The sequence below is a fragment of the Aulostomus chinensis genome, chromosome 15 (genome assembly GCF_037954235.1).
Source record: "Aulostomus chinensis isolate RoL2024-O1b breed Wild chromosome 15, RoL_Achi_v1.0, whole genome shotgun sequence".
NCBI classification, from domain to species: Eukaryota; Metazoa; Chordata; class Actinopteri; order Syngnathiformes; family Aulostomidae; genus Aulostomus; species Aulostomus chinensis.
In genome coordinates this window covers 20,955,229-20,968,780 of record NC_141334.1, presented here as the reverse complement: position 1 = coordinate 20,968,780, position 13,552 = coordinate 20,955,229, and the positions used below count along the sequence as shown (strand labels likewise).

At 43.3% G+C, this 13,552-nt stretch overlaps 1 protein-coding gene across 2 annotated transcripts in view; it reads left to right on the top strand.

Moving 5' to 3' along the window:
* The window catches only part of nrip1b (nuclear receptor interacting protein 1b), a 38,663-nt gene extending 25,314 nt beyond the window's left edge, over positions 1 to 13,349 (top strand). For both annotated transcript variants that reach the window (XM_086227259.1, XM_086227260.1), the window contains one exon: positions 7,113 to 13,349. In XM_086227259.1, coding sequence (XP_086083385.1) covers positions 7,564 to 11,181 — 3,618 coding nt within the window. In that variant the 5' untranslated portion in view covers positions 7,113 to 7,563 and the 3' untranslated portion in view covers positions 11,182 to 13,349. The remainder of the gene's footprint in view (positions 1 to 7,112) is intronic.
* Positions 13,350 to 13,552: the final 203 nt, after the last annotated feature.

Below are 13,552 nucleotides of genomic sequence, written 5' to 3'. Positions count from 1 at the left end.
GCTGAGCGGGGACTAAAATGCGACATAAACATTGATTGGGTAGCTTACCCGCTTATGTCCTGTACTTCGTATCATCTTGGCCTCTGCGGAATACTGATCATCGCTTGGTAAAGTCTTTTGTACTTTTCTGGGGTGTTCTGTTTCACTGCTTGAAGCCTTGCCTGTCTGTCATTCCTTACTTTCAGTTTAAGCAAAAACCACTGACTGAGCAACAGGCATAACACTGCCTCCATGTCGTCCATTGGCCAGAATGCTGCCTCTTGCATCTTGTGTTTGGTATGCTAAATCACAGCAACACAGCTGGCGGAAAGATCTCCTGTGATGTTGGGATGTGTGCATAATGGCAGTTGCTGGTGAGTTCCTGAGCACTACCCAATGTCCCAATCTTTAGCAGGTCCGTTATATGTTGTGTTGCTGATCGACAGAACAAATAAAACAAAACAACAAAACCACATTGAGAGCAAAGCCACTAGATCTGCCTGCGTTGCTTTCTTGCATCCACTACAGTTAAACCTTTGACTACAATGTATAGTGCTGTGATAGAAAGGCACCATGCATGAAGTATTGTTAGACAAAAGGGCAGTGAGTAAATAACATTTGGGTCACGTCAATATCTGTGTATGGTAAGTCTTCGTGGCTATGTGAAATGTCATTTGGATTCGGCCATCCGGCAAGGAGTTGAGTGGACTTGGACAGACGGACAGAGATTTCTTCATTTAGAAAAGAAAGGATAGACTCGAGTACATCGAGCTGAAACATTTCAAACCCTAAATTCTTGCTGTAGTTAATTCTTGTAGAAAACTTTGCATACATTCTTCACATTACTGTTAAATACCTCATATGCATCTCAGATTGTTTCAAGTCTCAGAATGATATGCAAGTATTTGCATCATATATTTATTGTTATTACTTCACCTGCAACACTCAACCTCTTTTCATTATTTTTGTAAAAATGAGCATTTGTCTAGTGATGCTTCTGTATCACTGAGTTTTTGCTTATTTTGAAATACTACATTATAGAGTAGTCTATATTAAAGTTGGCTCTAAATGTTACAACATTTTCAAAAAAAATCATAAAATTCTTTTGGTGGATACGAAGCATCGCATCTGTGGAAAATCTTATATACAGGTATCTGTGACCTCCGCAAAACCCACTGTTATGTATTCCTCATCATTCATACAATGACATTTAACACAAATTTTATACTAAAAGTCAAATTAACTATGACATTGTAATGTTTTCAAGATACCGTCCTTGCCAATAATGTACAGAAAAGGAAAACTAAATATGGATTTTGTAGTCTTACTAGTCACATCTAAGGAAATCATGTGTGTTGTTTTGGCTTTATTTGACATTTATTTAGGAAAATTAAGGTCTGTTTTTGACCATTAAACAATGCATTTCCTTATCCACAGGGCAATGTATTGGCAACTGTTCCATTTTAATCTCTGATGTAATTGGCCTGGGTTATCCGAGCTTAATAATTGTGTGTTATGTCTCGTCTTTTGCTTGAAAAGGACTCATATAAGGCTTGTAATATCAGCTGAGATGGCTAACATGCCTTTTTAGAGCTAACATTTGGATCTTCTCCAAATTGTGCAACAACAGGGTGGAGTGAGTTCATTTGAGGTGACGGGATGAAAAGAATACTGTTATTTGATGCATCAGTGTTAAATAAAACCCATGTATTGTGGGTAAAGTGTGTCTGGTGTTATTTTCTTATTTAGTTGTCATACACCCTTTCCTCCAAATGTTGAAACTTATTGTAGGTACTAATTGAGTCTACAGGTTACGGACGGATTTGCCTTTAAACGTGGACTTATGTACCTGGTGCGTAATTTAGATTCAAAATGTCAGAAATACTTGGAGTGTGTAGCTGTTATTGGTGGCAACAGCTGCTGCTCTGTGAGTGCTGGGTCAGGCATCAGGATCAGACGCGGGACTAATCTTATTGAAGTCTCCTGCTCACTGGCATGTACTCAGCTCTGCCCTGCCAACTGGATTGGTGCTACCAGACAGTTTCTGAGAAAATGTTACATGTAATTGTTTTATGCCTTTTATTCTATTCATGCAGGAGATTCTTTTAGTTGTGTAACTGTGACTGTATTCTTGCTTTGGTAAAGGGACTTTGTGTTTTTCAGGAGTCCATTGGAATCTGCCATCACTATCCGTCAACTGTAATCACTTTCCAACGTATTCAGGGACAGCATTAGGATGATTTTAAAAGCTAAAAAAGTAGGTCAATGGGAGCATTACCAAGGGCAAAATGGTAGCAGAGATATGTCCTCCACATTTTCTGCCTCTTAGACCTCTGTCATACATCATATCACCCCACCGAATCTCAAATTACTCACAGTAATAAGAAAAAAGGCAATACTCTTTTAACCCAATAAAGACAGACATCTTGCTGACTCACGGCAATAGCCCTCTTAGGGCTGATGCCAAGGATATTATGGAAATGATTCATTAAAAGCCAAGGTTTTTTAGCTGGTTTTATCCAGCTTTCAGGGCAGCCTGGCAGTGGGACATTTGATCTCAATTGCAAAGTGGCCCATTTCCCTGAGACATCACCACTGCAGTCTACAACAGAAGCTGAGCTCTGCCTTGTGGCGTGCTGGCTATGGGGCAATCAGCTGTTCCTATTTCCAGCTCTTGTGTTTACAAATGGAAAATGTGTGTTGTTTTGGCAGGGAAATGAGCACCATTTTGGATAGCTGATGTTAGCAGAAGATTACCTCTCAGCCCAATAGAAATGAATTAGGTACAGATTTATGGCAGCCACGACTCATTAACAAAGAATGTGTGTGTTTAATTGATGCTCTAATTCACAGCAACTCAGGAAATGGCCAAGGGTGGGTTTTCTAAATGGCAAATAAATATTTATTATGGACACAAATATTTTTGTAAGCATTCCATGCAATCCTGGCTATGAAAGGTGAAGGCTGTGATACACTACAGCCATTTCACTGTTGCTAGTTTGGCTGGAGGCGGCACAACAAGAAGGTTCCGGGTTTGAGCCCCGGCTCGAGCACGGGATCTTTCTGTGTGGAGTTTGCATGTTCTCCCTGTGCTTGTGTGGATCTCTCCGGGTACTCCAGCTTCCTCCCACAGTCCAAAGATATGCAAGAGGGGACAAGGCTAATTGGATGCTCTAAATTGACCATAGGCGTGACTGTGAGTGTGAATGGTTGTCCGTCTATATGTGTTGGCCCTGTGATGGACTGGTGACCCACCCCGAAGGCTGCTGGGATAGGCTCCAGCCCTCCCCTGTGACCCTTAACAGGATAAGCGGTAGATGATGGATGGATGTATAGATGGATGGTTTGGCTGGGTCCCCCCCTACTGAGCTGTGTTCTAAATCACTTCGATGACTCGTATGTGCATAAAAACCTCATCCCAAGAACTCTTTGCATTGATAAGTACAGAATTTAACATCCACCCCGTTACTCCTCATATAAGGGCAGATGCAGGCCAAGAATGTCTGTACTTAAGTACCATTTAAGTCTGTAATGTCAGCATTCATTCAAGACACAATGTTCCCCAAATTTAAGTGCATTGAGCACAATGGATCATCCCATGGTTCACTTGCGCTACTTATCACAGGAGTTCTGAGTTATCAGCATTAGTGTATCACATCTCTTTTATGTGGGGTACTTCCAGAGGCTCCTGTGATCACACATCGGGACGTGTGCACTATGCATGACTTGTTTGGTCAATGCATCCTGAGAAGTGGGTCAGAGTGCCCTAGTTCTCATTGTGTAGGCGTGCATGTGTCTGTGTATTGCATTTCAGTGTTGTTTTGTCCTGATTGACTTATCTCCAAAAACATTTCCTTGCTCCAGCTCACTGCTGCTTGCTGCTCTTGCAGCTTGCTCTACATGTTGTTCTCTTGTTTACCACTCTCAAGGTGAACAAGAGGCTTAAATTCAAGTTTCCTCTGGTGCGCTCATTCACTTGTGAAGAGCTCAGAACAACTGTATTTGGTCAAGAAGCTTATGCTTTGTCTTATTTAATAATGTCATGTCATATCTAATTTACAAATAGCGGTCACACTACTTGTGTAAGTGAGCTATCCCGTTGAGTATGTGAAGCAGGGGTGGGCTGCAGATTACATGATATAATAGCGTTTAGGCATTGCCTCTTCCTTTTTAAATTCCTTTAACCTTGACTCTCCTAAAAAGAAGGGAGAACACATCTGCCAGGCTAGTGTCAGACATTAGTAATACACACTGCTCAGGCAGCTTTGTCACTTTTTATTAACGCCCAGAGCTTTGCATGGACACCAGCTGTTGCATCAAGTGGAAAAGCCCTGGTGACATGAATGACCTTGACTTCAAGTCCCTTTCCTTTGGCCATTACCCTCTTTTATTCTTCTGTTTGGTTTCATACATTTTAAATGGCTTGAATGGATAAACTTTCCTGACAATGAAGGTCATTTGCAACTTAATTTTTTGAGGCGAAAATTACTAGATATTGTGTTCCTTGTGCAATGCAGAGATCAGTAGGGGAAATGAAGGAAGTCCAGATTGGCCTGTGGCATTGTCCTGTTTGCTGTTTAGGTAATTCCTCATGTCTTAACATGGGACGGAGGGTGCAATGAAGAGTAGACAGACAGAGAAATGGATGAAGAGTCAACCAGCCAGGGATGATAAAGCTTTCACCCTTCCCCATCACTTGCCCTTCCTCTCGCACATACGTGGCCAACTGTAGGGGTAAAATTCACTTTAGAATGGTGCCTGCTCTCTCTGTCATTGGCTGACATTGTCAAGGATAATGGATAATCACCACGGAAACCATAGAGCAGCTCAATGGTCATGTGGTGTCCCGCAGTGGAGGAGGAGGTGGAGGTCAGGCTTTTTGGGTGCCACTACCACCGAGCTGACATGTTAACGGATGTGTAAGGTCATTTTCAATATAGACACTAGGGGAGATAATGTAATACTAATGCACACATCACACAATCTGGGAGAGAAAGGGAGGGCTCTATATCACTAAAGAGAACCCATTTTCTATCGTCCTTGCCATAGCAGGGCTCTCTGACAGTGGTTTTGTCATTATATGTCTCTGAAGTGCTCGAGGGTCTCTACTTTGTTTGGAGTGTTATTCATATTTATGTTAGAGAAAGCCATAGCTTTGTTGTATGTAAGTATGACACTGCTGCAATGTCAGAGTGTCACTCTGCTCTTTGGGCAGAAACATAGACAAGGTCAAAAGTAATTCCAAAGGTTCACTGCCAGCAACAAAGGGATTAACATATTTCCGATGTTGGAAGCATGTCAGTGTTTTATATCCCAGTAACTGTGAGGCTGGATGGCATATTATTGGTTCCATCTCCAAGCTTTGTGTAAATTATACGTGCGTACATGTTTATTATGCCAATGCCATTGTGTTACTAGGCATTATATTAAAATTTTGTTAAAATCAATTTTGTTAAAATTTTGTTAAAATCAGTGGGAGTTAAATAGTTCTAATCCTGCACATTTAAGATTAGCATGAAAGCAGACGTCAGATGGCCCAGTGTGACCAGGTTGGCTTTTGTGGTTATCAGATTTAGGTCAGCAGCTTAAAGATGACCTTGGAGGGTAATTGATGCTGATGGGCCCAATGTAGTTAGTTAAGTTATATGTTTTTATACAGTAGTATGTGTTCTTGTGTTCTTAACAATCTGTGGAATTTAGGTTTGGAGAGGTCTTAAAATGGCTGACCAGATTGTTCTCTTATTGCTGCTCAGACTTAGTTGTACACTGATCAACTTAAATCCATCGTGTAATCCCAGCTCATTTTCAAGGTGGAATTAAAAGGACAACCTTGTTGACCTTATGGTCATGACAACCTGTGACCATGGATGTGGATTTCAACCTGATTAGAGGCCCACTGCCTGGTTGTTTTTGGCTCTTGCTAGAACTCTGTTAAATATTTAGGCTGCATGGGTTGTCATAGCTTTAAGTCATTATCAAGGGCCGTTGTCCTGGTATGTGACCTGCTGTTTGTCCACTCAGCGAACACCAAAGGTGAGGACAGCACCAGCAAAGGACATGGGCAGCAAAGGAGGCAAGGTGGAAATATTGTATTCATTAACCTTTGTGAGATGTGACCAGGGACAGTCTGTGATGTACTGTATCCATGGAAACGGTGCTGACAGGGTTCAATGCAGAGGTCTCCTAAGGCAGCACCACTGACAGGGTCATGGCAACTGGCACAGTGCTCACCTCAGCATCACTGTCTCTGCCCTCCTGACAGTGGTGTGATGTGACAGGTGCACCTGATTCTAAAGCCACCTCCTACCCTCAATGCACACACACACACACACACACACACACACACACACACACACACATAGACACACTTGGTAATCGAGTTTATTTAGCTACTCACAAGATTTTCATCATATTTAGGCGGCTCATGTTTTGCTGTCATGTAAGATTCCCAGTGGGCCAGGTGTTGATATGATAATGTGGGATAGTGTTTAGCCACTAAAAATATTTTTTCTCATGTCAATGTTTAAGTATAGGAATGCACATATATAAAGGTCCTTATACACTCATTCACATTTGCGTACGAGCATAAATGTTTCTTTTTGTGCATGTGGGTGAGTTGGCATGTGGTTCTGGCATTCTATAGACCAAGCAAGTGCCACATTTTGTGAGATGCTGCTCAAGTGCATAAGGAGCTGGAGGTGGCGAGGGGAGGATAATCCACTGAAATGACAAGCTGCATAAGAAATTACTCACAGCTATCATAAGGTCCTTCACTTTGGAAAGACATCGCTACAAGGGACTTACGGCTCAAGACCTGAATGTTTTCAAGGTAGTGGGCTTGAATTTTCAATTTGGATCCAATCAGACCTAATCTACATTTCTCGTCTGTTTGGTGGCTGCAAGGAGAGAGTAGAGAGAGGAGAACGAGCCGTGTGCAGTCAATCTGAAATGTTGCTAAGTAACAGAGATGGCAGGAAAGGTGGGGAAATGAATGTGATATATTACTGTGCAAATCCCTGCTTCTCACAGTTTCTTCTTCTCTTTCCCTTTCCTTTACCAACCCCCCCCCCTCTCTCTTTCTCTCTCTCTCTCCCCCTCCCTTACACCCTCCTCTATCTCACTCACTCCTGTAGGTATGAGATTTGCAAAGCTGAAGGGAGCTACTGACAGAACCATAGCCGGGCCCTAGGTCAGACATCTCAAACATCCACTGCCTGGGAATGCATAAACATTGTTGCGGTGAAATCACTCCTCTGATTCTCCTTCAACTCACATAAGCCTTGTGCTGGTCATTCTGGGAACCTACTGTGTTTAAAGGCATTCAACAATGCCTTGGAGGCACACCTGTCCTGGATTGCCTCCAACCATGGTGGGTGTTTTACCAAATTGTTGACTGTGCCCTTGGCATAGAGGGATTACATTCAGTCATTGCATTTTTAAACTCCCCTGCAGACTCACTTTGTACAACTGCCTGGCCTCCTTTCAATATTTAGGAACTGTATGCCATTGTCAGCCAGATGACCTAGTGGACATTTGTTTCCCTGTAGCAGTGCTGAACCATACGAGGGGATCCTAGTATTGAACATGACTCATGGGGAGGAGCCTGGCCCTGAGACACACAAGGATTCAGCTGTTCTAACTTATCTGGAAGGTTTACTGATGCATCCAGTGGTGGCCGGGCCTGGGGCCACGGCAAGTGGGAGGTCTGAGGCTGCCCACAGTAACCAAGAGCAGGCTAACAAGGTGGGTGGGCCATTCCAACTGCCTAGTCATGGCCCTACTGCTCCCAGGGCTGGAACCAATGGGCCATCCCTAGGGTCTTCGCAGCACCTGAAGAAGGCCCGACTACTGCGCTCTGGGGCCTGGAATGATCCAGGGAACCAGCGGATGAGTTCACCCCCAATGGAACTGAATGGCCAGGGAGGGGGGCTGCAAAATGGGTCAGTAGAAGGATCTCCTCATGCTGGGGAGAGCACTCTGTTGGCTTCCCTCCTTCAGTCATTCAGCTCACGGCTTCAGAGTGTGGCAATGTCTCAGCACTCTACGAAGCCCCCTAATGAGTGCTCCTCTCCCTCCACAGCACCACCTGTAGCCAAAGAGCCACTTCCTGTGTATGGGACAGCCTCAAGCCATTTGAAGGGCTTAATGAGAAAGAGCAAACTTCAGAATCACAGTAACACACCATACAGTCGTCGGGGACACAGTCAAGATAGACCCCCAGAATCACCTCGGTCAGCACACAGTGCCACGCCTCCCTCTGCTCCGACAGCTTCTGAATCAGTGTCCTGTGCAGAGCGTCTGAAGGCAGTGGCAAACATGGTGAAAATACGTTCTAGTCCAGCACCTTCACCCAAGCCCAGTGTTGCCTGCAGTCAGCTTGCTCTGCTGCTGTCAAGTGAAGCCCACCTCCAGCAGTACTCCAGGGAGCATGCACTCAAAGCCCAGCTCACTGGACGATCTGCCAGTGAAAGACTTGCTGCTATGGCAAACCAGCAACATGGCCAGGACAAAAGGCCACCTAGTGTGGTAGGGCCTGGAGCCCAAGACACAGTAAGCTCCTTAACAACCCAAAATGGAATGACAACCACCACAGTAACAACAACACTCCCCCAAACAGCCTTGTCCAGTGCACGGAGCCCTTCTTTGCTGTGTGGCCAAAGACAAAGCTCCTCACCTACCCCCCCACATGCTCCAGGCCACATTCACAGCCAAACACCTCGGGAGAAACGAGGCTTAGACTCACGTCCAACCCGCCCCCCCCAGACATGCAGCAGCTTGCTCTTGCTGCTTCTCAACAACCACAACAACCAGAAGCAGCTGACCAAGAATGGACATGTGGAGGACAGCTGTGGTATTCTGCCGCAAAGTGGTTCCTCCTCAGTTACATCAGACAGCGAATGCTCCACCCAGGAGAGGAGCGTAGCAAAGGACAGCAGTGATGCAGAGAGTTCCTATTCAAGTTGCTCTCCCATTGACCTGTCCATGAGAAACCGGGCCAATACACAAGACACGGGGCCAAAAACAACACCCCCGTCTTCCTCTTCTGCCTCTTTTTTATTTTCTACTCACTCTTCTTCCACCACAGTGTTTTCCTCCTCTGCAGTGGCATTCTGTCCTCATACTTCTGCTCCACCCACTTCTACAGCCTTCTCACCAGCCTCCATGGTTGTCTCCTCTGTCTCTACTCCTATCTCTTCATCTTCCTCCTCTTCTGTTTCTACATCCTCCCTGGACAAACTAACCGAATCTTTAATAAAAAAGTGGAAGCCAGAGCCATCAGCATCAGTGGCGCCTAAGAACAAGGAGCATGATGTGAGCCCAGACTTAAAATCCCACTCCAAGGTCACACTTATGCAGCTTCTTCTTGAGCGCAGAAGTAATGACATAGGCAATAAAAACATTGATAACAAGGATCTACCAATTGAGATACCCATGGCCAATGTGTCTCGAGGCCAGCCAAAGGGAATGGTGCACTGGGAGGAGACCAGGACAAAAAGTCCAATAGATAGGTCTGTAGCCCCAGCCCAGCCCCTCTACTCACTAAGTCATGACAATAGTGGTGCGCTGTCTCCATTCTCCTACCCCTCCCCTCATGTCCAGTCCAGCCCATTGGATTTGTGTAAGTCTAAAACTTTCCCTGTTGAGAAGGCTTCAGAGCCAGCCTTCAGTGCCAGTAAATTGTTACAGAATCTGGCTCAGTGTGGCATTGCTTCCTCCCCCCCCAGCCCCCCCAGCAAAGGGCTAGGCCAGGAGCTTGAAGGAAGCAGGCCCCTTGCACTGTTGGAAAGGCTCAATGCTCCAATCCACAAGACAGCCACCACGCCCGTCTCTGATGGACCTTCAGGAAGTGGCACACCTTTCAGTCGGAAGGAACCTTTTGCTCCTTCCTCACAGATAGAGAATCTTTTGGAGAGGCGCACTGTGCTGCAGCTCCTTCTAGGAGCAGGCTCAACTAATGCTGCAATAAGCCACAATGATAGGCCTGGTGGTAGTGGCAGGAGGAGTGTGGAGGCTGCTCCAGGTGGGTGTTATCAAAAGAGCCCCGGTGCCTCGATCACATGTGACAGCTCTGATGGGCCTGCTTTAGATGTTAGGGTCAAAACAGAGCTTGCTGAAGATGTGGGGCCGTCCTCTGCTGTTTCTGAGGACTTAAGCAACAGAAAGAGACTAATTAGCTTTGAGAGAAATAGCTCCCTGTCAGATACACAGCCAGACTTAAAAACAGAAGCACGGCCTGCAGAAGTCATTGCAAAATATGGTCTCCTTAGCCAGCTTCTTAAACAACAGACTGCTACCTACTATACCAGTGCTGTTGTGCCGCCTGAGTCCCAGCCCAGACATGTCAAAGAGGAACAGAGAGAGTATCCAAGTCCCAAGAAGAGACGCCTCTGTTCTGATCCAAATGATCATTTCAATAATGCCAGCTCTCCAAGAGCATTTGAAACTGGTGACTTGTTTTCCTCTTCTGTTGTTCAGGAAGAGCCTGAACAACAGAGGAGTCTGAAGGAGGAGGAGGCTCCACCTAGAAGCCCACCAAGAGAAGCCCTCACGAGAGAGAGTAGGGGCTTCAATGTGCTCAAGCAGCTACTACTCTCTGACAATTGTCTTAAGGAGCTGGCCCAACAACCCCGTGGGGTACCCAGTCCCTCCATACTGCAGGCCAATGGCAAGGCCAATGGCAGTATTCTCAATCAGCCTCCACATAATCACAGCTTCCTCCACCTCCCTCACTGGCACCCACATGGTTCACTCAACTCAGGGCTTCCGAGTAATCTCAGAACACTGCCCACCCCCCCTGGAAGTGACAGCCCAATCTGTAGCCCCTGGAGCCACCATCCAACACCATGGCCAGTCACTCAAAAACGGGACCCACCTACTCTAGTCAAACAGGAGCCTGAGAGCCCTGTGCGATGGAGTAGTCAGGAGAATGAGGAGGAGGAATGTTGTGACTCAAATCCAGACTCTCCACGGCTATCCCGATCCAACCCCATCCTTTACTACATGTTGCAGAAGGGCAGCCTTCAGCTCAGGAGGGAGATGAAGGATCATGCAGAGGGAACTCATTCTGTGGTCAGAGTTAAAGAAGAACCAATCAGTGACATGCATGCCTATGATCAAAGTCTGAGCTCTAACCCACAATCACCATCCCACAATGACAAGCACAGCCATGAACACCAGGGGCTGAGACAGTCATCTGAGTAGGAGCTATATCAACTGCAGACAAATACAATGTGGAAAATAATCAATTCATTTTTTTAAAGACTTGCCAAATTGGTTGGAAGAGATGAATATCAAAGATTGCAAAAGATAAGACAAAATGAAGCTCAAATTCAGAAGTTTTACTTGCATTGCTTTCTCAAAGTTAAATAGTTGGGTCATGACTGGTGCAAAAAAGGTCTAAATCACTCATAAATACTGCTAAAAGGTAACTTTTCCATCATTGATAATTGTTTACTAAGTATTTCATTTTGCTTGTCTTAAAGTCTTCTTTTGCATTTTTTGTTTTACATCTACAATTTGTATGTGAATTCTAAGATATCACTATTCCACATTCCCCATTGTAGCCTGCCATAAAACATTTAGAAAGAACATTTCAAGCAACATTTATTATTTATGATTCCCAAAATGTTAGCACCCAGTTCGTGGACATGTATTTATTTTCTCCATCTGAACATTTTCAGATAGAGTCCCATCAATTTTAGATAATATTGCTAATAACATTTTCTAGGGCAGTCACAGTGGTCAATCACAACAATATGCATGAGAGAGTCATTCAAAGGACCTTGAAACAATATTCACTAATCACTTACCAGTGAGAGTTGTGGTATGTTGTAGTATAAATACCAGTGAAGATACAAAACATCAACAGAGGATTAAATGATGATAATTCAATGAATTTTGCTTTCATTTGATGTAAAATTTCAAAGCCAAAATTTGACAGTGCAAAATCAGGGACATATTGCAGATCCTGCAGTTTTGAGCATATGGGTCAACAGACCATGTATGGTGTTTACAGCAGAGTGGAAATAGGTTTATAGAGCAACAGTTTAACAGCTGCAGTATGTTAGAAATTTTTTCTTACCACCCTGGTTAAACACCCCCACACCACTTTTCTTCATGCACAGGAAAAACTTTTAAGTATGAAGCACATGGCTTGTTCTTTTCATTTCATTAAAAAAAGGAGCACCCAGTGTTTGCACTACTGAATTCCTGGAGTTCTTGGTTTCCTTTTCAAATTAAATCAATGGCATGTGATAAAAATGTCAGTGTTGTTATCCGTTTGAGACTTCTGACCGTTTGTGATTTTTTTCCATGACTTTTTAATTGTTGTGGTTTATGGACATTTTATTTTTGTGGTAATCCCTTAATTCACAAAATGTCAAAATAATTGCATGATGATGAAGATACGACCACAGATACATCTTTGCTTTTAAAGTGACTGGATACTTGTACCAGCCCCCCCAATAATCACTTAGACATGGTGTCTGGCGGGGGATATCTACAGTCTAGCTCCTTCCTTTGAATATACTGTTTTCTTTTAATTTCACACACCGCTTTATCCACTAAGTCTTGTGATCTTTTTAATACATATACCTATGACGTATGTGTCCTCAACTCTGAAAACATTTTCACAATGGTAAAATATATTTGTGTAAATAGTACTTTCAGTATGAAAGATGACTATTTTGTAATGTTTAAGCAAAGATATTACCCTAGTTTTTAATGCCCTGATATGTAAATATGAATTATATGCATACAAGTGTACATACAAACGCAGAGGATGCTATGCCCATCTTTTTTTGGTTGGTTTGTTCTTTGCATGTGTCTCTATGTGGTAAATGATAATCTATCCTGCGCTGTGTTGTGTAATAATGTCTGAATCTCCTCACTGCTGCCTGTTGCATGCAGACGCATGGGAACTACCTGTGTATCCTTACTGGTGATGGGGAAAAATGTCAAGTCTTAAAATAGGTCTCTTTTTTATCACACAGAGAGATTTGTTTAGAATATGAACAGTCCTTAAATAACCACAGACTGTTGAGCAAGTTGGTAAAAATGTGTGAAAAATAAACGTGCATTGAATATATCTGTGATTTTTTTTTTTTTTTCTGTTACTGGTTAACAAAAGCTCTGTGAAAGAGCTCGGGGCTATAGTGGGGGATTGACGAACAATCAGATCTGCATTGTGCATCTAAAAAACACATTTGTAGCAGTATATATATATATATATATATATATATATATATATATATATATATATATATATAATGTGTGTTTCATGTGAAGACCTGAAACATAATTTCTTTTTTTATGTTTTCATTTTTGGTGTTCATTTGCACTGATATCTCAAAAATAAAGTACTAAAATGCATGACCTAGTATGAATGTCTTTCTCCTTGTCTAGTTTGCTGTTTATTCATTTTTGAAAAATTTCGTAAAGCCAGACAATTAGGAAAATTGATTTTGAAATACCTGCATATTTTCAGTTAAATACTCTATTCAGTTCAATAAAGATAAACTAGGAAAAATTGCTCTTGTTCATGTTGATTTGCTCTAATATATAATTTAATTAA